This window comes from Lagenorhynchus albirostris, chromosome 3 (assembly GCF_949774975.1).
Source record: "Lagenorhynchus albirostris chromosome 3, mLagAlb1.1, whole genome shotgun sequence".
NCBI lineage: Eukaryota > Metazoa > Chordata > Mammalia > Artiodactyla > Delphinidae > Lagenorhynchus > Lagenorhynchus albirostris.
This window is the reverse complement of record NC_083097.1, coordinates 161,977,783-162,001,822: the sequence shown is the minus strand read 5'-3', so window position 1 is coordinate 162,001,822 and position 24,040 is coordinate 161,977,783. Positions and strand designations below refer to the sequence as shown.

Sequence of the window (24,040 nt, the reverse complement as noted above, 5' to 3'; positions counted from 1 at the left end):
TGCAATGGAAGATTTTCAAGAGGAAGTTTTGATTTTTTTTTTAATTTATTTTTGGCTGTGTTGGGTCTTCGTTGCTGCGCGCAGGCTTTCTCTAGTTGCAGCAAGTGGGGGCTGCTCTTCGTTGTGGTGTGCGGGCTTCTCATCGCGGTGGCTTCTCTTGTTGTGGAGCACGGGCTCTAGGCACACGGGCTTCAGTAATTGTGGCGCACGGGCTTAGTTGCTCCGCGGCATGTGGGATCTTCCCAGACCAGGGCTCGAACCTGTGTCCCCTGCATTGGCAGGCGGATTCTTTTCCACTGCGCCACCAGGGAAGTCCCACAAGAGGAGGTATTTTAGAAGGTAAAATCAATCTATCCAAAACTGAGCTCTGAACCTCCCTCCTATCCCTCCCGGGGCTCAGGCCAAAAACCTTGGCTTCTCCCTCTCTCTTCCACCCACACTTGGTCCATCAGCAAATGTCAAAATCTACCTTAAACAATACATCCCAAATCTGCCCACTCTTCTTCCTTCTCAGCCACTATGGAGTGGTAGCCCCATTATCGTTTGCCTGGACTAGAGCCGTCACCTCCTCCCTGCTCCTGCCCTTGCCTTCCACAGTCTTTGCCCCCCACAGCAGCCAGGGGGCACCTGTGAACCCCAGTCAGCTCACGTCCCTCCTCTGCTCAAACCCTCCATGGCTCCCACCTCACTCAAAACAGAAGCCCAAGTTCTCCCCACAGCCCCCAAGGCCCGTCACAATCTGCCCAGTCTCCTCCCTGCCCTCACCTCTTCCCTTTTCCCACCTGAACCACTCCACTCCAGCCACACTGTTCTCTTTATGCTGCTCCCACAGTATGTCAGGCAGGCACATTCCTGCCTCAGGGCCTTTGCACTTCCTATTTCCTCTGCGTAAGGTACCTAAGATACTAAGGTAACTCAGGCCAACCCCTTCACCTTAACCACTGGATTTAGTACTGCCGCCTGCCCAGTGGTCCCTCCTGGGGGTCCCAGTCCCCTTATTTTGCTCTACTTTCTCTTTTTTCCAAAGCACTTTTCACCTTCCATCACACTATTTTTTTTAATATTTATTTATTTATTTGGCTGTGCCAGGTCTTATTTGCAGCACGCAGGATCTTTAGTTGTGGCTTGTGAACTCCTAGTTGCAGCATGTGGGATCTGGTTCCCTGATCAGGGAACATAGCCGGGCCCCCTGCATTGGGAGTGTGGAGCCTTAGCCACTGGACCACCAGGGAAGTCCCCCATCACACTATTAATTTACTATTGATTATAGTATGCTTGCTCTCCGTCTCCCCCGCTGGAGTATCAGTCCCAAGAGTGCAGGACTCTGTTAACGTGTATCTGGAACACCTGGGACAGAGCCTGGCACAGTAGGTACCTTGTAAATGCTTAGGAGCAAAAATATACGTAGGCAGTGGGCACAGCTGGCTCATTCTTTGGTGATTATTTCTAAAGTGACATATCCATGGAAAACTAGGATCCTATCCACACCTCCTCCTGGAGGCTTTCCAAGTATGGTCCATGCAGTTCTGCTACCTGCCTCTGCACTGGGAGTCCTGAGCAGAGGCGCCTACCTTATCCCACCCTGTGGCATGACCCCCCAGAGTCATCAGACATGGCCAGGAGAGGAAGATACAGAAAGTTGGCTCCAGCGATGAAGAGCCATCAGCCTCCCCGTTGACATCCTGAGCAATCATTGGTTATTTCCAATACTGTTATTTTCAGGGGCATCCCCTTCTCATAAGCTCCATCTCTGGAAAGCTAAGCCCATAGGTCATGATGGTTCTCAGGGGCTTCCTTGCTTGGGAGGCGAATGGATTCCCTGGCCACAATCCGTGCCTGGGCCATGCATCGGCTAATTTCCTCTGCAGGAACACCTTGACATTCTCCATCCTTTCCCTGGCAGGGTCTCCCTTCGCCCGAGCCAGCATTAAAAGTGCCAAGCTGGAGAACTCAACCTTTTTTCACAAAAAGGAGAGGAGGATGCGTTTCTACATCCGCCGCATGGTCAAAACTCAGGCCTTCTACTGGACTGTGCTCAGTCTGGTAGCCCTCAACACGCTGTGTGTCGCTATCGTTCATTACAACCAGCCCGAGTGGCTCTCCGACTTCCTCTGTGAGTACCTCCTGGCCCCACCCCCACTGGCTCCCTGATCCCTTCCTCACACCCTTTTTCCAGTTCTCTTTCTCTGATGGTATGTGTTCCTTCTTTGGTCCTCATTGACTTTGTCCTTTCATTTGGCCATGTCCACCACTCAACTTGGGGCTGATGTTGCCGCTGCAACCATGACAGAACCCTGTTTCTTTGGGCCTGAGCTGGACGCTGGACTTTAGGCCACCAGAGACTTCCATGATCACTTTCTAAGAAAGGCACATAGGGGTGCATTGGAAGAGAGACAGAGAGAGTCGGAGACTGCAAGACAGCCAGATAGAGACAGAAACATACATGTGATTTCTAGGTGCATCTCTGGGAATCAAATAATTTATGGTTGAGAGATGGGGGCACATTAGAGATAAAAAAAGTGACCTGTGTGTTGTACCCATTTTCCATTCTCATTTCTGACTCTCTGCTTCTTCCCTTTTCTTTCAAACCTTCTGCTTCTTTCCCCTTTCATCTCCTGTCCTTTTTGACTTCCTTATGTCTGGGATTCATTCCTAGAAGATACTCTCTAACAAATGTGAAAACATCTTGCTCCCTCAGTGAGTACCAGGATTTCCAAGGCTTTGCCCTTCTGGGCCTATTCCCAGATTTCAGGAATTAATATGAGATAGTATCAAAACTGATGACCAGGTTGGGGGAAAAGAAGCAGTGAAAGGTGGGGAGACCTCTGAGCGGGATTTAAAAAGTAAAGAGGTCTTAGGAATCAACAAGAGTAATGGCTGGACAGTAAGGAAGGCAAGTGGATACCTTGGCTCTGGCTTATGGGTCCCGAATGAGGACTCCCCAAAACCTGTTTTCCTGCTGGCTGCCCTCCTCCTACATCTACTGGCTTGTCTGACTTAGGTCTGTAGATTCTCTACCCTTCTGACCTGGTTCAGATTAACCCAGACAACCGTTGGAGAAGTTGAGTCTTCAGCCTAGAGAGGCCTGGGAGCCTGGTCCATGTCATTGTCTCCTTGTAACCCTCATTGTTCCCAGTCACGTTGGCTGAACGCCCCCCACCCCAGGACATTCCCCAGGGGCCAGTTCTCCTTCCGAGAGCCCTGACCTAGTTCCAACCTTAGTAATTGCATTTAGTCCCCCTGGAGTCACTTATAAATGAGGACTATTTACTTTTTGTCTTAACCTCCTCTGATAGCCTATTTTTAATCTCCCATATTCTCCCCACTAATCACCTTGCTCTGTCTGTCCTGGTTCAGGAACAGGGGGTTGGGACTTCCTGCCTGGGGCCTCTGTGTCTGTAAACGTCCTTTAATTATCAATTTCCAGTTGAGAAAACTGCAACACAGAGAGGTTAAGCAACTTGCCCAGAGTCACACAGCTAGTTAGTGATGTAGCCAGGATTTGAACCCAGAGTCCAAGCTGTATCTGATGGTACATCCCTGCCCTGATTACCAGGTAACCTGGGTTCTTGATGCCTGCCCTGCCCCTAACTCTCCATGTGACCTTGGACAAGCTCTTACCATTGTCCATCAATTAAACACATCTTCAATTATAAGGCACTCTTTTATTTTTATTTTATGTGCCACTAAGAAATAAAACAATGCTGCCGTCTAAACTAGGACATGCCAATTTTAAGATACACCCCAGTTTCGGAGATGTCAAAATGTGAACAAAAATATGTGTCTTGGAATCAATGAAGTGTAGTTGTTTCTCTGGGTCTCAAATTCCTCTTCTGTACTTGGTGGAAATTGGATTTGATGACCCTGTAAGTTCTTCCAGATCCCCTAGTGCTACAGATAAGTAATTCTCTCAGGTCTTGTGCATCACCAGCTATCATATTACCATGGTAACTGGGGAACAAGTATCTTGGAAACTCTTAAGTTGTCCCAGAGTTTCTTCTGGTGGTTTTTGGAATACACCAGATGTTATGGACAGATTTCCCTTGCTGACATTTTGGTCTCAGGGGCCCTGGAGACCCTAGAGTTTCCCTCAGACACTAGGAGCTCCCTGGAGTCCTAAAACTAAGGGAAAGTTTCCATCAGGAATGAGTGGGAAAGACCTTAACAGTCAGTTCAAACCACCTCTTAAAAGAATGATATAACAGGGAATTCCCTGGTGGTCCAGTGGTTAGGACTCTGCGGTTTCACTGCCGAGGGCCCGGGTTCAACGCCTGATTGGGGAGCTAAGATCCCACAAGCTGCACGGTACAGCCAAAAAAAAAAGAAAAAGAAAGTAAAATCACAAAGAACTAGAAAAAAATCTTACACCACTAAAAAAAAAGAATGATATAACAAATACCCTTGACCTTCAAACAGAGTTAGCTATGTGACCAAAGTGGAATTCTTGGAGGTTTGGGTCCTCTGTCTTCCCTTTCTGTATGCTTTCCTCCCCTCAGAATTCCTCCTTACCTCTCCTTCCCCTCCAGTAGGTGACTACTCATGCCCTTCCTGACCCCTCAACTTCCTACCCCACCAAGAAAGCCGTCTCAGAAAAGGGACTGCTATTAAACATTTCTTTGCTGGAGCAAACCAATAACCATGAGTTACCTCTCCCCAGGGTATTTGCACCATTATGCTTTCTCACCAAAAACCCAAAAGGCTTTGTCTTGCCTCACGACTTTCAGACATCAGCAAGACAGGATTTCCAAGGGACGTAAATGAGTTTTCAAGGTTCAGAGAAAAGCCATGCCTTAGGTTAGTTGCCTGTGGCCTCCAACTAAGTCGCCAACACAAGGATGACAAATAGGACACTGTCATGATTTCTGTTTCTCTTATTCCTTTGGAAGTCAGACATATAAAAGTGGTTTAGTCATAATTCTTAGATTATGACATGCTGGCATCATGGAACCACTTTGTTAGTTATCCAATTAGTCAGTTAGCTGTTAGTCAGTTAGTTAATTCATTCATTTATTCATTTTAAAAACATAGTAAGATGTATAAAATAAACAACAAGGACCTACTGTATAACACAGGGAACTATATTCAATATCTTGTAATAACCCATAATGGAAAAGAATATGAAAAAGAATATATATATATGTATATATAACTAAATCACTTTGCTGTATACCTGAAACATTATAAATCAACTATACTTCAATTTAAATTTTTTTTAATTAATTAATTAACTTTTTAAAAAAATATATAGTCAGCACCCAGGAACCCACCAGCCAGGGTTGCAATTAACAGGAATGTCAGAGCCATCTGGAACCTCCCCTCCACAGATCTAACCTCCTCTGTTTTCCCCCCTCTCCCTTCTAGACTATGCAGAATTCATTTTCTTAGGACTCTTTATGTCCGAAATGTTTATAAAAATGTACGGGCTTGGGACACGGCCTTACTTCCACTCTTCCTTCAACTGTTTTGATTGTGGGGTAAGTGGTCTGGTTTCTAAGGATTTCAGTTCTCCAGCTCTAGCTTAAAATGGCTGACACCTGGGGACATCCAAAAGAGAGAAGTAGGATTGCCCCTGGATATGAGAGACTCTGCTGAATGCAAAAGGAATGAAAGGACAATCCCAGCTTCAGCAAGGATACAGAGCCCCTAGAGCCCTCCTCAACCACTGCTAGTGGGAGGGGAAATTTGTGGACCCTTTTTGGAAAGTAGGATTGACCTGGCGATTCCACGGCAAGGGATTCACCCTAGAGAAACTCACACAGATGCCCAGGAGACACATACAAGAATGTCCTGAGCAGCCTCGCTAGTCCCAGACCAAACGACCCAAATATTCCTTTGCAATAGAGTGGATAAAGTTGTGGCCTAGCCACATCATGAAATTCTCTGCACCAATGAGAGGCAAGCAAAAACAGCCACACCCATCAGCTACATAATACTGCACAGAAGGAAGCAAGGCACTGACAAAACCAGTCCATACGGCATGGTTCTGCTCGTGAAAGTTCAGATGGGTGAAACTAAGCTATACGGATTACGGAGGATCCTTGAATGCTTTCAAAAGGCAGAGACCTCGAAAACATGATGATAAGCGAAAGAAGCCAGACGTAAAATAAAAGGTCACATATTACATAATTCCATTTATAGGAAATGTCCAGAACAGGCAAATCTCCAGTGACAGGAAGTAGATTAGTGGTTGCCAGGGGCTGGGAAGAGGGGGATGGGAAGTGGCTGCTAATGGGTCCGGGGTCTTCTTGGGGGGTGATGGAAATGTTTCGGAACTAGAGGGGGGTGATGGTTATACAACATGGTGAATGTACTAAAGGCCACTGCATTGTGCCCTATTTGGAGTTAACCTTTCTGGTTAATTTTATGTTATGTGAATTCCGCCTCAATTTTTTAAATGCAAATGGTTAAAGGAAACGGTTAGCATAAAATTCAAGGAGGTGGCTAATGTCTAGGGGTCCCTGGAGGCTTTCAGGCTGCTGACATGTCTTATTTCTCGACATAGGTGGTGGTTTCGTGGGCATTCGCTTTGTAATTATGTGTGTCATGAATTCTTTGTGCTCATCAGCTCTTAATAAGTTAAAAAAGAGAAGGGATGAGAGGGGTCTGAGACCCTCACCCTGATTCTGTTTGAGGGTGGGAATTGGATTGGGTTCCTGCAAGGTTCAGACCCAGGGCACGTTTGCAAGGAGCCTGGACATAAGACCGGGTCCTCTGTTCTAGGTCATCATCGGAAGCATCTTTGAGGTCATCTGGGCCGTCATAAAACCTGGCACATCCTTTGGAATCAGTGTGTTACGAGCCCTCAGGTTATTGCGTATTTTCAAAGTCACAAAGTAAGTCTTTGGGGTTCCCTGGCATCCCGATGGGAATGGGGGTGGGGGCCAGGGTAGGGTCACCTCCACCATGTTGGGAAGGTGGGCTTAGCTGCTGCCGCCCTGGCCCAGCCTGACCCCCACCCCACCCCCCAAACCCTGGCCTCTGTTGGCAGGTACTGGGCATCTCTCAGGAACCTGGTTGTCTCTCTTCTCAACTCCATGAAATCCATCATCAGCCTGTTGTTCCTCCTTTTCCTGTTCATCGTCGTCTTTGCCCTTCTGGGAATGCAACTCTTTGGTGGACAGTGAGTGCTCAGCGGATTCTCCGACGTCTGCTTCCCTGGGGTCCAGCCCAGGGCCTCCCACCCCCAGGCACCTTGCTCAGTGCCTCCAGAGACCCAGGCCCACCTGCATCACACAGTTTGCCCTCCTCGTGGCCTGGATGCCCAGTGCACTCACCCAGATGGGCGGGGCCCGGGGTACCACGCAGGGTGTCCTTTTAGGGGACAGAGATACTGCCCTGGATACAAGGTACTGAGCCAAACCCTCAGGACACCTGAGGTGGGACCAACATGAAATGTCTGTGTCCTCTCTGCAGGTTTAATTTTGATGAAGGGACTCCTCCTACCAACTTCGACACCTTTCCAGCAGCAATAATGACGGTATTTCAGGTACAACCTTCAGCCAGCCCCATGAATGCAGGGACATACAGGGAAGCACCAGAGTTCGTCAGGAGACAGAGGGAGCGGGGAACGTGGGCAGGAGCCTTTATCGTGGTTTCCACAGGAAGAAATGGGCAAGGCACGTTAAGCAGGCTTAGGATTGGCTAGTTTAAATAATTTCATCAGGCCCTGGAGCTGTCCTGAGTTGTCTGGTACCTGACCCTGGGCTGATTCTGACAGGAGAAGGTTGGCCCTGATTGTAAGAGCCCAGTAGTGGAGGTGGTTGGGAGTGTGGGTTCTGAATTGGTTGGTTTGCATTTGAAAAGCACATTCACAGGCAAGGTGGTTACTATCTCTAAGAATTAGCTCGTCCTGACTCCCTCCAGGGTCAACAAGGCCTCCCACATATGTCAAAGCATCAGAACATAGAAAGTAATAGACATGGATAATACACCATCCTCCCCCAGATTGGAAGACACCCCGATCCCATATTCCAAGGCAAACAGATTGACCCTGGGTGGTCTCCCCAAACCAATTTCTGTACCCATGTAGGCACATACCCTGAGGTTTGGAACTGGCCTAGCTGGGACTTCCAGAGCCTTTCCATGTGGGTTCTGTCTCTTTAGGGGACAGAGAGTTTATGGAAAATGTGACTTCACTCCTCTCTTCTCCTGGGGGAGAGGTAATTTCTAAATGAGACCCCTAGACAGGGGCTTGGAAAGGGAAGCCATCCATAAAGTTCTGAGCCCTCACATAAATGATTATTAATAGTAATCACCATCTATATATCTTCAGCACAAGGGTTCTTGCCCAAGAGGGAGTCTGTCCCCCAAGGTCACCTAGTAGTATCTGAAAACATTTTGGGTTGTCACAGCTGGGGGTGTGGGGGCATGTTACTGGCATCTAATGGGTAGAGGCCAAGGATACCGGTCAACACCCTACAGTGCACAGGATGGGAGGAAGTCCCAAATGTCAGTAGTACCAAGGCTAAAAAACCCTGCATTAACAGATTAATGTTTTGGGAGTTCTTTCACATTTACTTTATCCTCATGGCAATAATACAAAGGAGGGAAGTTGGATATTTTTTAACAATTGTGTGGATGCTACATACATAGCCCTTCCCATATGCATCTGCACAACTTCTGTTTGCCAGCACCTGTGTCCCTTTATCTGAGGCTTCCTCTGGTCACCAGTACCACCACCATCACCACCCCCAGACACAGCAGTCCAGAAGTACCAGTGAATATATGGCAAGAGAAATGTATTTCTCACAGTTCTGGAGGCTGGAGGTCCACAATCAGGGTGCATGCAGGGTTGGTTCCTGGTGAAGACTCTCTTCCTGGCTTGCAGACGGCTGCCTTCTCACTCCTCTCTCACATGGCAGGGAGAGAGAGAGAGAGACCAAGTTCTCTGGTGTCTTTTCTTATAAAGGCACTAATCCCCTCATGAGGGCCCCACTGTCATGTCTTCATCTAATCCTAATTCCCTCCCATCTCCAAATACCATCACACAAGGGTTTAGAGCTTCAACATATGAATTTAGGGAGTACAACTCAGCCTATAGCAAAATCCCCTTATCACATCAGGGAAGATGGAGTTACAGAAAGATTGTGACTCCTGCAGGGTCACTTTTTCCTAGAACAGGCTGAGAGCCCCTCAATGCAGGGACAGCCCTTTCCTCTTGCAAACAGATGAGCCCCTCCCCACCCAGAGACAAGGGCCAAGGAGGGGCCCACACGGCAGGTTCCGGCTCCACAGCTGCATCTCCGAGGGGCCCAAGGTTGAGAGGGGGTTGGCTGTGTGTTTCTCCCTCCCCTTTCAGATCCTGACGGGCGAAGACTGGAATGAGGTCATGTACGACGGCATCAAGTCTCAGGGGGGTGTGCAGGGCGGCATGGTGTTCTCCATCTACTTCATCGTGCTGACGCTCTTTGGGAACTGTATCCTCTGTGTGGGGAAATGGGGACGTGCCCGGGCCTCAGGGAGAGCAGATTGGGGGGCACAAGGGGAGGAATTCAGGAGTCCCAGATATCAAGGTCCAAGTGGCGATGCTTTCCCTGACTCCGACGTTTGCAGACACCCTCCTGAACGTGTTCTTGGCCATCGCAGTGGATAATTTGGCCAACGCCCAGGAGCTCACCAAGGTGGAGTTGGTGGGAGAATGTTGCTGTGGCAAAGTTACCACCTGCTCATGGCAGATCAGGGCCGTGCCAGGTGGGGGTAGGGGCTAGGGTCAGAGCTTACGCCCTGGATGCACTGTACCAGGGAGAAAGTGCCTCCTCCCCCACCCCCAAAATAGACGGTCCATAATAAAGTGGATTCTGCAGCAAAGGAGGGGAGCTAAGGCAGCAGGGTTTCTACAGGAAACAGAAGGCAAACTCCACCAGAGTGCCCATTTGTAAGGAGTGGGCAGTGTCAAGGGACTTCCAAGGAATGCGGCAGCCTCTAGGATAGCAGGCACTGTCACCGCCCTAAACCCGAAAGGAGGGGACAGATGGAGAATAACCCAGACAAGGTCCTGAGGTTCAGTGTGTGTCCCTGTGAGCTTGGGAGTTGCCTGGACTTCATTGCTGAGTGGTAGCAGTAAAGAATTATATGTGCTCATGGTTCCAGGCATTGCTGTTATCTCCCTTTTGCGGAAGGGGGAACTGAGGCTCAGAAAGGCAAAATCCCTGGCCTCAGATGGGATGATAACATCTGCTACTGTTTAGAGCATCATGCTGTACATGTCAGGTGCTCGGTACAGTTCTTGACACACAGGAAGTGCTCGATAGAGGGAGCCTTTGTCAGTCACTTGGCATGAGCAGGCACCTGGACCTAGAGCCCACCTTTCACAGAGCTGGTAAAGGGAAGGCTAGGATTCGAACGCAGACTTGGCAAGTTCCAGAACCTAAGTTGTCTACCCACACGCCCTGCCGGCTTTCATTTGAGCCCCAGCTGAGCAGGTAATGATAAAAATAAAAATAACAACAACCAAGGAAAATGTGATTGCCCCTCTTGTATGCCAGACACCAGAAAGCATAAGAGATAGGGAGTTACTGTTATGCTCATTTCACAGATGGGAAAACTGGGGCCCGGAGTGTTGTGACCTTACCACATATCTAGGAACTGAAAGAGCAGAGGTGTGACCCCTCAAAGAACAGAAAAGAGAGAAGAGTACAGGAAATGAGATCAGAAGGGAATTGGGGGGATGGGTGGTGAGAACCATCCATGGGAGGAGAAGTCCAGTTTTCATTCATGGTCAGTGATATTGGATTATCTGGACAAAACCTGGTGCCAGATGCCCCGTAGGGCAGCCTTTGACTCCCTGGGACTCAGGTCCACCTCAGCCAGTCACAGAGGGGGCAATATTGCTTTCAGTAACACAGCTCACACCCCTGGGATAGCCCACAAGCAGAGCAGCTGGGAACGGTTGTACAGGTTGTGCACTGCACGAAGGAAGCTGGGCACCTTATTGCAATTTAACAAAGGCATCTTAGGAGCTAGCGGTCGTCTGACCTAAGCCTTTTGCCAGCAGCCTCATCACATTAAAAGAATGTGTGCAGAATCATTCAGCCTAGGAGGTCCAGGCCTGGGATCTGCCTCAGCTTCACAGCCCCATCCCCAGTGCCACGAGGTGTTCAGGCCATGTTCAGGGAACTGAACTGAACCGAGCAGACTTTGCCAACCCTCCATCTGCCAGCCTTGGCAGGAGGGAGAGAGACTTTCCTGGGCCCAGTTCCGACTGGGGGAAACGGAAGTCTCCGCCACCCCAAGCACACAGCCACAGTCCTGACCACCACGGAGCTGGCTGGCGTCAGTGCTTCAGGGGCTGTTCCAGCCATGATCTCATCCAGGTTCCAAGACCCCATCCTCAAGGGCCATCATGGGGGAGGAGATACCTCAGGAGGGTGGGAGAAGGGGAAGGAGAAAGCTCATCTCCTGTGACGTGTCTTCCAGACCCTCATTCTTTCCTTCATTTATTCCACAAGCATTTCTCAGGCATTTAATATGTGGCAGTAAGCCCCTGACGTGGTTGGGGTTTTTTTTAATTTTTTTATTGACGTATAGTTGATTTATAATCTTGTATTAGTTTCTGGTGTACAGCAAAGTGATTCAGTTATACATATATATAATTCTTTTTCATATTTTTTCCATTATAATTTATTACAAGATATTGACTATAGTTCCCTGTGCTATACAGTAGGACCTTATTGTTTATCTATTTTATATATAGTAGTAGTAGGTTTTTATCTCATTTAACCCTCACAGAAAACCTAGGAGGCAAATTCTCTGATCCCCCTTTTACAGATTTTGTCATTCATTGAAAAGCATTTGGGAATTCCCTGGTGGTCCAGTGGTTAGGACTCGGCACTCCCACTGCCAGGGCCCTGTGTTCGGTCCCTGGTCACGGAAGTAAGATCCCACAAGCCATGGTGTGGCCAAAAATAAACTAATCAATTAAAATTGAAATTAAAAAGGAAAAGCCTTTACTGAGAATCTACTGTGAACGGGGTCTAGGAGGCAGGGACATGGCAGGGAACAAAATAGACAAATCCCTGCCCTCGTTGATATTCTAGGGGGAGAGATAGATGAAAAAGAAACTTGTCAGATGGTGATAAGTGCTAAAGAGAAAAACGAAGTGGGGAAAGTCGAGGAGAGTTGAAATTTTAGATGAAGATTGTGAGGTACAGAGAAGTTAAGAGACTCGTCCAAGGTAAGCAGAAAGTGAAAGAGCTGAGATTTGAATCCAGATGGGTCCAGAACCTGTGCTTCTAACCACATGCAACGTTGGTTAAACTTGAGCATGTTTCAGACTCAACTGGGAGCTTATTGAAAATGCAGATTCCAGGGCCCAGCCCAGGTTCTTCAGGAGACCTGGGAATCTGCATTTGCAGTGTTTCTTAGGCAGGTGGTCCAGGGACTCATCTCTGAGAAATGCTGGGTGTGATGCCAGGAGGGGGGGGAGGCCTTGGGAGAGCAGGGTGGCCAGCGGGGTCCCACCCCTGTGTTGTCACTGACAGACAGTGTCCTGATCTGACCATTACTGAGGTGGTAAGGTTGCTTCTTGCCCCAGACATCTCAGCACGGTGGGAGAGGTGCCCTGCCACCGCATGACCTTTTTTATTGGCGGGTTCATCTCTGGCCATTTCTTTCTTGTTGCTTTTTCTTTGCTTTTTCTTTGTTGGCTTTTCTGTTTTACGAATGAGGCCCCGCATGAAGGCTGAAGAAGGATTTAAAGCCCCAAAACGTCTTTTTCTGTGTGTATTTTTAAAACATCTTCCCCCATCCTCCTCCTCTCTGAACCTAACTGGCTGAGAATATAAGTTCCTCTCCTGATTCCCCTTCTGGAGGCTGTTGGCAGTGCATGGGATGGGCTGTGGGATGCCAGATTTTTCTGCACGTGGGGGCTTGTCAGTGTTCTTTAAAAGTCTTGGTTCAGAGAGCTTAAATGGCCCAGGAAGTAGAGTGAGAGGAAAATCTTTGCATTAATTTCCAGCTCATTGAGACAGGGTACAGAAAAATTTCCATTGTGGGAAGGGAAGGGAGTCTTTCTCCTTTTCTTCTGACTGTGTGTTAAAATAGGGTTAATAATGAGCTAGATATTGAGCCTGTACATAAAGGGGATAGCAGTATACTTAACTGACGGGCATCCTTTCCAATCACTGGGCCTCGGCTCTGTTTGGTTGACACCCAGGCCACACTGTTTGTAAATATCTGAAATGTTGCCCCTGGTTAACAATAGGGTCAGAGGTGAGGCCCCAAGGCCCAGTTCCTGTTTTGTGAACAGGGATCACATGTGACTTTTAGGATGAACAAGAAGAAGAAGAGGCAGCCAACCAGAAACTCGCCCTCCAGAAAGCCAAGGAGGTGGCAGAAGTGAGTCCTCTGTCTGCAGCCAACATGTCCATAGCTGTGTAAGTGCCCCCAACACCGGTATGCTCTCTGGGGTCCTCAACCTCTGCACCCTCCCAGTCAAGAATTTGGGGGCAGGGAGCAGTCCCTGACTGGGCTGAGCTTTAGGAAGAGGTGCTTCTGCCCTCCCACCCACTTTCACTCAAGAAATAATTAATTAAGCAGGTACTCTGTGCCAGGCGCTGTCCTAGCTGATGGGAATACAGCGTTAACAAGAGGTTGAGGTTTATAGGAAGGGCTAGGGGTGGTGAGAGTTACGATTTTAAGTAAAGTTGTCAGGGAAGGTCTCACTGAGAAGGTGGACAAAGCCCGAGGAAGGTGAGGGAGGAGCTCTGTGAGGGTCTGAGTGAAGAGCATCGCTGGCAATGGGATCAGCATGTACAAAGGCCCTAAGGCAGGAAGATGCCTGGTGTGTTTAGGGAACGTGAAGGAGGCCAGTGTGACTGAAGTAGAGTGAGTGAGGGGGGCGAGTGGGGGGAGGTGAGGGCAGAGAGGTGATGAGCAGATCATGCAGGGCCTTGTGGGCTGTAGGCAGGACCTAGAATTTTGCTCTGAGCCAGGTGGGAGACATGGAGGGTTCTTGAGCTGAGGAGGGATAGGGACTCAGGTGGTCACAGGTACCCTTTGGATGCTATCAGGGGAGAAGACTGCATTGTTCCCTGCAAAAGAGATAGTGGGGGCTGGATCAGGGCGGTGACTGAACAAGTCATGCATGTAGCTGAATTCTAGACAGATCATGAAGGCAGAGTGGACAGAATTTGCCGGTGGATCAGCGGTGTTAAGGTGGTAAGAGTTAAGGTGCCTTGATTAAAGATTCGTTAACACAGATATTCTGAATTGCACCTTTGCTGGGTAGTCCTGGGATTTTGCATACTGTGGGGCGGTGCATAATGGGACAATGGGGAGGGGGCTTTCTTTCTCAGAGTGCAAGGAGATGGCTGTGGAAGGGGAGCCCAGGAAGGTACATGCTCAGACAGGCAAGCCTATAGAAGTTGATGGTCTGTATAAAACTATCAATACACATAGAACCCCTGGAAACATCTGTGTGCTCCAGGCAGGGCTTCAGCCCAGCCAGCACTCCCAGCCATGACCCCACTGGTGTTTTGCACCAGTGGATAGACAGGCACTGTCCCAAGCTCCCAAGCGCCCATGTCAGGGCTTCCAGAACCTGCTCCAGATCAGTGTACATTATGATTGGCTGTCTCAGAGGTTAAAATAGTTTGAACATCAGGACAGCCCCCAGAGGCCATGTGCTAAAATTTGAAGAGGAATAGACAGGTCAGTGGGGACATACACCTGGGCTGAGACCCCCATTAGACCGAAATGCCCAGCCAGGCCAGGATACCTTACTGGAACAAGACGCCCATCTGGGCCAAGACGCCTGTAAGGACGAGACATCCGGCCAGGTTGAGTTTTCCACACAGGTTGAAACACCTAGTTAGGCAGGGATACCCAGCCAGGCCATGATACCCACCTTGACAGAGATGCCCACTTTGGTCAAGATGCCCATCTGGGCCAAGGTACCCACCTGGGCAGAAATGCCCACCTGGGGCAAGACACCCACCAGGGTGGAGATACCCACTGGACCGAGATGCCCACCTGGGCTGAGATGCCTGTTAGCCCGAGAGGTCCATGCAGGCCACAATGCCCAGTAGTGCCCTAACCCCTGCGCCCTTCCGTTGCAGGAAGGAACAACAGAAGAACCAGAAGCCCGCCAAGTCCGTGTGGGAGCAAAGGACAAGCGAGATGCGGAAGCAGAACCTGCTGGCCAGCCGGGAGGCGCTGTACAACGAGATGGACCCGGACGAGCGCTGGAAAGCCTCCTACGCCCGGCACCTACGGCCCGACATGAAGACCCACCTGGACCGGCCGCTGGTGGTCGATCCCCAGGAGAACCGCAACAACAACACCAATAAGAGCCGGGCGGCCGAGCCCACGGTGGACCAGCGCCTCGGGCAGCAGCGAGCCGAGGACTTCCTGAGAAAACAGGCCCGCTACCACGACCGGGCCCGGGACCCCTGCGGCTCCGTGGGCCTGGACACCCGGAGGCCCTGGGCGGGCAGCCAGGAGGCCGAGCTGAGCCGGGAGGGGCCTTACGGCCGCGAGTCGGACCACCACGCCCGGGAGGGCGGCCTGGAGCAGCCGGGGTTCTGGGAGGGCGAGGCGGAGCGGGGCAAAGTCTGCGACCCGCACCGGAGGCACGCCCACCGGCAGGGGTGCAGCCGGGAAAGCCGCAGCGGGTCCCCGCGCACTGGGGCCGACGGGGAGCCCCGCAGGCACCGGGCGCACCGCAGGCCGGGCGACGAGGGTCCAGAGGACAAGGCCGATCGGAGGTCCCGGCACCGTGAGGGCAGCCGGCCGGCCCGGGGCGGCGAAGGCGAGGGCCCAGACGGCGGCGAGCGGAGGAGGCGGCACCGGCTTGGCCCTCCGCCCGCCTACGACGGGGACGCACGCAGGGAGGACAAGGAACGCAGGCACCGGAGGAGGAAGTAAGTGGAAGCGATGACAATAGTAGAAATGATAAGATGAGGCAAAGTGGCACCTGCTGGATACCTGGTTCCCTCCTGAGCCACTTATTTCAGCTTCTTGACAGCCCCCTCATTGTCATGGCCCCGTTTCACAGATGGGGAAGCTAAGAGTTGGAGCTGACTTGCCCAAGGTAACACATCTAGTAAGTGGCCTTGAACCCAGGTCATCTGGCGCCAGAAGCTGCAAACTATCAAGCCCTTGTACGTCTCAGGGAAACTCTACAAGAACTTTCCCCCAGAATTATACAGCTCTTCCATGTGCTTGCTGTGTGGCCTTCGGCAGGGACCTCATGTCTCTGGGCCTCAGTTTTCACAATCTGTAAAATGGAGATAGTGGGGTCTAATTTGGTCATTGCTCGAATTAAATGATGTAATATATGCAAAGGGCCTGAAAGAGCAGCTGACACATAGTAAGTGCTTGGGAAATTTAGACCCTTTTTAGCTGTCATTGAGTCAATCATTTTTCACCTGATGCTATTCCTGGGGGTTTTGAAAAGCCACTCTGGGCCCTCAGAATTGAATGAAGAGCAGCGTTCAAGGCTTTGGGCCGCATCTTCCAGGCCAGCACCTCACCCAGTCAGAAATGACACCCTGTTCTCCATAACAATATTTTGTAACACTCCTTAGAAAATCCTACGGTGATTGTACATTTAGGAGCCCAAACAACTTACGTGCGTTCTTTCATTAATTAACGTCCTCTTAGTCTTCTTCTTTTTTTTAAAATTTTTATTGGAGTATAGTTGATCTCTTATTCTTCTTTTATTATATATCACCCGCCACTAGGGCATCCTTTTGATTTTTTTTTTTTTCTTTTTTTAAAAAAACCCTCTTGTAAGTTTTTTGTGTTTTCTTTTTTTGGCATTAGATATTCTTTTTTTTTCTTCCACTTTTATTGAGGTATAATTGACGGGCAGCACGGTATAAGTGTAAGGTGTACAACATAATGATTACATACATCAGCACCATATTAATTTTTAATGATGTGTTTAAATGCTTCTGTTACATGCCATATGCAGTAAGCTAGCACTTCTCAAAATTGAATGGGTGCACGAATCCCCAGGGATCTTGTGAAAATACAGATTCTAATTCAGTAGGTCTCAGGTGCAGCCTGAGGTTCTGCATTTCTAAGGAGCCAGTGATGGTCCAGGGACCACACTTTGAGTAATGAGACCCTAGAAGACAGAGTGAAGCAATTCTGATGCAGACACCTATACACAAAATCACAATGAATGAGACAGGTACAGATGCCAGCTGACTCAGGATGCAAGCTACTCGAATCACACGAGGGAGTTACCATCAGTGGTGAGATGTTCCAAAATGGTGAAGTTCCGTACGGAATAGAGTCTGCTCTTCCTTTAATTTGTCCAGTACTTGCATTCTGGGAAGATGTGATGTATATTTAAAACATGCAAAAAATACTTTATGCTGATACATGAAGCAGAGTTAGGTTGAAACAAAAGACTCAGATCATTACAAGCAGAGTTTTCACCTGTGTGAGGGACATTAGAGAGTCATGAAGGAGAAAGGATAATTCTTCCTCGGTGGGACTGCCCTGCACATGGTAAGATACTTATATACCTGCCTCCCATTTCCTAAATGCCCACAATGCCCCCAAATTATTATGGCATTAGGTCTCCACATAGCTCCACAACAGCCCCCTGAAAATCATTGTTTCTGAGAAGGGAATAGTGTTCTAGGCTAAGAACAGCACGTGTAAAGGCCCTAAGGTAGAACGGAAGGAGGCCAGTTTGCCATTTGGAGGGTGAGGAGAGAGGGGCAGACAAAGAAATTGAAGGGAGTGTAATAGGTCAGCAGAGCCTGGAGCCCTCCCAGGGAAATGGGAGGCCACTGAAGGGATTTTATGTGGAATGAAGTGTTTAGCACAGGACTCCCGTAATTAAGAACCAGTGGATCACTGGTGCTATTTTGGGGCGGGGGGGCCATGCCACGTGGCATGCTGGATCTTAGTTCCCCGACCAGGGATCCAACCCCTCTCAGTGGAAGTGAGGAATCCTAACCACTGGACCACCAGGCAAGTCTCCCGGTGCTATTATTTTACTACTACTAATGTTACTGTTGTTATCATCCTTGTATTATATCTACTCCTATCATTGAAGGAGGAAGGATGACAGGGGCAGAAAGGCAGCTCAGCCTGGTAGTGAAGGGCAAGGATTCTGGAGCCAGAGGTCACACTGCTGCCCCATCACTTCCCAGCTGTGTGACTTGCGGCCTGTCCCTTCCTCTCTCTGGGCCTCCGTTTCTCCATCTGTAAAGTGGGAATAAGAATGCTACCTACCTCCTAGGGTAGGTATAAGGTTCAAATGGGTTAATACATGCAAAATGCTTTAAAGGGTGCCTGGCTGATAATAAGTATGCCGTATTAGCTATTATTAGTATGAATATTATTATCATTCAGTACTCAGTAAATGTTAACTATTTTTCACAGTAGCAGTAGTAATAAGCATTCGATAAGTTTTAGTTATTACTATTATTATTTTCACTATTACTATTAAGACACTTTCATTATAGACTAGAAAACAAAACTTTAGATCCATAGCCTTTGGATTATCCATTCAAACTCCTTCTTTTTACAGATGGGGAAACTGAGGCCCAGAGAGGGAAAGGGATTTCCCCAAGGGCAGCCAGCCAGCTGATAGCAGTAGTGTGATAAGAACCCAGCTTTCCTGAATTCCACAGGTGGCCCCTGCTCCCCCTCCTCTCCAGAGGAACAAAGGACCTCCCCCACTTCCACCCCCAAATCTGCACGAGGAGGGTACTGCTCACTCCTTTATTAATAGATGTGTCAGGGCTTCCCTGGTGGCGCGGTGGTTGAGAGTCCGCCTGCCGATGCAGGGGACACGGGTTCGTGCCCCGGTCCAGGAAGATCCCACGTGCCGCGGAGCGGCTGGGCCCGTGAGCCATGGCCGCTGAGCCTGCACGTCCGGAGCCTGTGCTCCGCAACAGGAGAGGCCACAACAGTGAGAGGCCCGCATAACGCAAAAAAAAAAGAACATAACATAACTAAAAAGACATTTCAGTTCCGTATTATGACAAAGCCCGTGGCCCTTAACAGGCCTGCCTCGCACATTTCTCCTCTTGTCCTTCCTTAGGCCTCTCCCTAGACACACTCTGTGTTTTGATTCTCCAGACCATTGATACTAAATATAATTGTTTTCTTTCTATTTCCCCTGTCTTCCCCCACCATTTCTGCCTTAATCTCTTCCGCTTCAGTTTTCCTAGGTTTACGTGTCCCCCACCCCCGAAGCTTTCACTGGCTCACCCCAGGAAAAAGGGGGTGGAGCACACTCTGTTTTGTATCGTTAAACAGTCGCTAACCCCTGATCTCCCACACCAGGTGGCTGAGCCCAGTGTCACCCCAGGGGCACCAAAGTGAGGATGAAGCTTTCTCTGACTCCCAGCAAAAATCTGTGGATTGCAGGGCATCCACCACTCCCTGATAGCTGGGCAGTGCCTCCTGCTAGGTTTGGCTGAGGAGATCTGCAGGGCCTGCACCACCCTAGAATTAATATCTCAGCTATTTGCATACTAGTTCCACCTGCTCCCATCACCAAGACAACCTACTCCCCAAAAGGATCAATCAGAGAGATACTGGACTTCTGAGCCTCACAGTTTATCCAGCAAGGGGTGGAGAGGAGAGGCTTCATCCTTTAATACCCTGATTCTTACAGCACCCCCAATTTGCCTTAGCCAGTCTCAGCACCTCCATTCCATGCACACCAACTCATCCATTGCCCCATTTTCTTCACTGAGTGGTGCTGTAGCTTAAGATCTCTAGGGCCAGAGTCCAACGCAGCCCTTTCCCAGCTGGATAACAACGGGCAAGTGCCTTTGCCTCTCTGGGCATCACCTTCCTCATCTGTAAAATGGGCCTGATCCTAATAGCACCTCAGATGGTGATTGTTGTGGGGATTAAATGAGTTAATATGTGCAGGTCCTAAGGATAGTGGGGACACAAGCAGCATCCTCTGAATTGAGGGACCTGAGCATGCCCCAGGCAAGATGTCCGTAGCCCTTGGCAGAGGGATGCTGAAGTGATTAGCTGGCAAAGGGATGCAGTGCAGGACAGGCATTACACAATCAACTGCCTATTCCGGGCAGATGATGGCAGATCCCCAAGAGGGAAGGGGGAAGGGGGCCTGACTTCAAAGTTTTCTGCCGCTTTTGAGTTCTCCTTGGAGACACTTGGAAATAAAACTTCCTGGAGATGGACGCTAGGCCTCTGCAGGCTGAGCTTGTTAAAACTCCGCTGCAAACAGAGCCAGCAGAAGAAACAAAAGCAAGACAAAGCAGAGACCCTCAGATCCCCTTTCCATCCGAACAAGGGGCTCTCGGTCCACGTGTGAGACTGTCCCTCTAACAAAACGTACGCCGTGATCTCAACTGCTGTGTTATTTAGTACAGTCTCTCTAGATGGTGACCCAAAGATTCAGATTCTCTTTGAAATGATAACTTCGCTGAGCCTGCTTTTTGGTAGAGCTCTACTTAAAAGAATAGACAAAATGATGAGAAAATATTCCCAGCCAGGTTTTCATCTGAGGTACATGAGCAAAATACATTCACCCCATCTCAGCATCCCCAGAAGTCTTACCCCATCATCAGCTCAAAAATTCCAAATCTCATCATCTCACTCCAGTACTGGTAAGACTCTAGGTATGATCCATGTGGGGGCAAAATTTTCTTCCATCTGTGGACCTGAAAACTAGAAAACAAATTATCTGCTTCCAAAACACAAAGGTGGGACAAGCACAAAAAAGACATTCCTATTCCAAAAGGGGGAAATTGGAAGGAATAAAACGTCTCTGGTCCCCAGCAAGTTCTAAATCCAACAGAGCAAATTCCATTAGGTTTCCAGGCCTGCGAGCAATGCTCTAGCTCTCAGCTCATTCACACATTTATTCTTCACAGGAACTCAGCGAGGTTATCATCCCCATGTTATGGCTGAGAAACAGGCTGAGTAAATCACCGGGTGGTCACATAGCAAATAAGTTCCAGGATCTTCACTTTAGTCTCTATGTTATAGAGAAGGTTCTACTACTATTATCCCCAATTCAAAGATGAGGAAACTGGGACTTCCCTGGTGGCGCAGTGGATAAGACTCCACATTCCCAATGCAGGGGGCCTGGGTTCAATCCCTGGTCAGGGAGCTAGATGCCCACATGCATGCTACAACTAAGAGTTCACATGCCACAACTAAGGAGACTGCGAGCTGCAACTAAGTGAGCCTGCCTGCTGCAACTAAGACCTGGTGCAACCAAACAAATAAATAAATATTTTTTTTTAAAATTGAACAAACTCTACTAAGATTTAAAAAATAAATAAATAAAGATGAGGAAACTGAGGCTTGGGGAGGTTAATCAAGCTACAGAGGATCCCACAGCTAGTAAGTGGCATTGGTGAGACTCAAACCCAGGTCAGTCTGTCAATCTAGGACCTGCTCACATGACTGAGAAGTGAGGCATTTGCCTGGACCTGCCCTTCTCCCTCTGCGGCCTCAGGGACGCAAGCCTGAAAATAAATTACCTCATCTCTCTTCTGCTTGCTAAAAACACCATGGACTTTTGCAAGTTAAAATGCAAAAATAAAACAAGAAAGAGGGTACTGGTGACTTAGCCAGTGGAAGGGCCTCCAGGGGAGGCCAGCCTTTTCTCTTTTTTTTTAATTATTATTATTTTTTATTTGAAGTATAGTTGATTTACAGAGGCCAGCTTATTTTAAATTTTTAAGTGTTAGGTAGATTTAGGGTTACAGATTGGGCCTCAGGAAGCAAGTCTATGCTGTCCAGAGGCTTTGGTTCCTGCGATTGTACCTAATCTCCTGGGTGTTCGATGAATGGATACAAGCTGAGGGCTGTCTTTTGCTCACTTCTGGTCTCTTGAGTGAGTGTGTGATGGCAACAGCCTGAAAAAGCCATTTTCTTTTTTTAATTTTTATTTATTTATTTGGTTGCAGCAGGGAGGCGCCTTAGTTGTGGCACATGGGCTCCTTAGTTGTGGCAGGTGGGCTCCTTAGTTGTGGCTCACGGGTTCCTTATTTATGGCATGCAAACTCTTAGTTGCGGCATGCGTGTGGGATCTAGTTCCCTGACCAGGAATTGAACCCAGGCCCCCTGCATTGGGAGTGTGGGGTCTTATCCACTGCACCCCCAGGAAAGTCCCACTAAACCATTTTCTAGTATGCCTAACTCACCCTCTCCGGGCCTCAGTTTCCTCCTCTGTGTAATGGGAGCAGTAACAATTCAGGCCTCATAAGATTGTCCCAGAAGTTAATGAGTTAAAATAGAAGAGAGGCTGGCTCACACTATTGGAGGTTACAGTGAGTGCCAAGGGTTCCCTGCACCCAGCAGCTGGGGGCTGAGCCTCCTGGGAGATCTCCAACTGCTTAGTAAGAGAGCTGCAGCGTCAGGTGGGGGGTAGTATGGGTGCTGGAGCCATGTGGTCTGGGTCCAAGCTGCCTCTGCCAGCAACTGACTGTGTGGCCTTGGGCAAGGCCCTTCGTGTTTCTGGGCCTTGGTTTTGCTCATCTATAAAAAGGGAATAACAGTACTACCCACCCCCTGTGGTTACTCTAAGGATTAGAGGAGCTGACGTGTCACGGCACACAGCAAGTACTCGGTATGTGTGAGCTCTTATGAGGAGGTGTGGAGGGTACGGGGTACAGAATTGGGGGGTGCCTTTAAGAAGAACCAGAGGGGTACGTCTTGGACTGCAGAACCCTCTGGAGAGAGGAGTCATTGAGATTATAAACTACAGATGTCCTGGTGTTTCCGGGAAACAGACTTTGCCAGGGCCAGTGCCCAGGGACGGGGGAAGAATGGAGCCTCTTATCTGAAGATCGAGGGTCCAGAAGGGGTGTCTGAAGGCAAACAGAACAAACTGGGCGTCAGGGCCACACAGATCCATGCCCAGGCAGGCAGAGCTGGGACCAGCCGAAGACAGAGTGAGCAGGGCCTGTAGCCACCCTCACCAGAGCCAGGGCTCCTGGGGGTCTCTGACAAGCTGGCGGTGAGTGTGCGGATGGGAGAAGACAGGGGTTGATGGCAAGTCTAGGCCTGTGGGACTTCTCCTGGGCCTCAGTGTCCTTATCTGAAAAATGGGGACACTCATTTATCATTTGACAAGAAGTGACCAGGTGGGCTTCCCTGGTGGCGCAGTGGTTGAGAGTCCGCCTGCCGATGCAGGGGACGCGGGTTCGTACCCCGGTCCGGGAGGATCCCACGTGCCGCGGAGCGGCTGGGCCCGTGAGCCATGGCCGCTGAGCCTGCACGTCCGGAGCCTGCGCTCCACAAAGGGAGAGGCCACAGCAGTGAGAGGCCCGCATACCGCAAAAAAAAAAAAAAAAAAAAAAAAAGAAGTGACCAGGCATTTACCATGTGCCAGGCCCTGTTCTGGGCACTGAAATCACAGCTGTGAACAAGACAGACAAAAATAAACCCCTTGCCTTGCGGAGCTGATGTTTCAGTGGGCATTGAGGTCGGAAAAGCTAAGCAAGGACCTTTAACTTTTTCCTCTCCTCCAAATGCATTGAGCACTCAGACTCTTTTCTCCTCATGTCCATCTGCATGGTGGTAATTATTTGAGTCACTGAGGCACCAAACCCCTACCCACCTCATCTTTCCCACTCTCCACCTTCAGCCATACCAGCCACCTGAAACTCAACAAGCTTATCCCCACCTCATGGCCTTTGCACTGGCTGTTCCCCCTGCCTGGAATGCTTTGCCCACCACACTTGTATCCCTGTGAGAAATTACCTTGTTCATTTACTGGCTGCGTAGCCTTGGCAAGAGACTTAACCTCTCTGAGCTTCAGTTTTCTCATCTGTAAAACGGTGCTAGTAATTATCCCTCTTAGGGCTAAGGACGAAGGGGTTATTACAAGGCAAGTGTGTTACTGAAATGTCTGCTGTTATTATTTCTATTGTTATTTTTTATTATGTTAATGTACGTATATGACCTGCTTTCCCTAACTGGAATATTGGGAAGGGGCATACTTACTACAAGCATTTAAAACCATGAGGCAGGGCGTTCCCTGGCGGTCCAGTGGTTAGGACTCCACGCTTTCACTGCCGAGGGCCGGGGTTCAATCCCTGGTCAGGGAACTAAGATCCCACAAGCCACGTGGCGT

At 49.2% G+C, this 24,040-nt stretch overlaps 1 protein-coding gene across 3 annotated transcripts in view; it reads left to right on the top strand.

Annotated features, from left to right (window-relative positions):
- Positions 1-24,040, top strand: part of CACNA1A (calcium voltage-gated channel subunit alpha1 A) — a 236,819-nt gene that overhangs the window by 142,850 nt on the left and 69,929 nt on the right. For 2 of the 3 annotated variants that reach the window (XM_060144945.1, XM_060144944.1), the window contains exons 11-19: positions 1,904-2,113; positions 5,362-5,474; positions 6,721-6,833; positions 6,989-7,120; positions 7,414-7,486; positions 9,299-9,416; positions 9,553-9,620; positions 13,267-13,373; positions 15,057-15,860. In XM_060144945.1, the coding sequence (XP_060000928.1) occupies positions 1,904-2,113; positions 5,362-5,474; positions 6,721-6,833; positions 6,989-7,120; positions 7,414-7,486; positions 9,299-9,416; positions 9,553-9,620; positions 13,267-13,373; positions 15,057-15,860 (1,738 nt within the window). Of the gene's footprint in view, positions 1-1,903; positions 2,114-5,361; positions 5,475-6,720; positions 6,834-6,988; positions 7,121-7,413; positions 7,487-9,298; positions 9,417-9,552; positions 9,630-13,266; positions 13,374-15,056; positions 15,861-24,040 lie in introns of all 3 variants that reach the window. The other variant, XM_060144946.1, reaches the window with a different exon arrangement.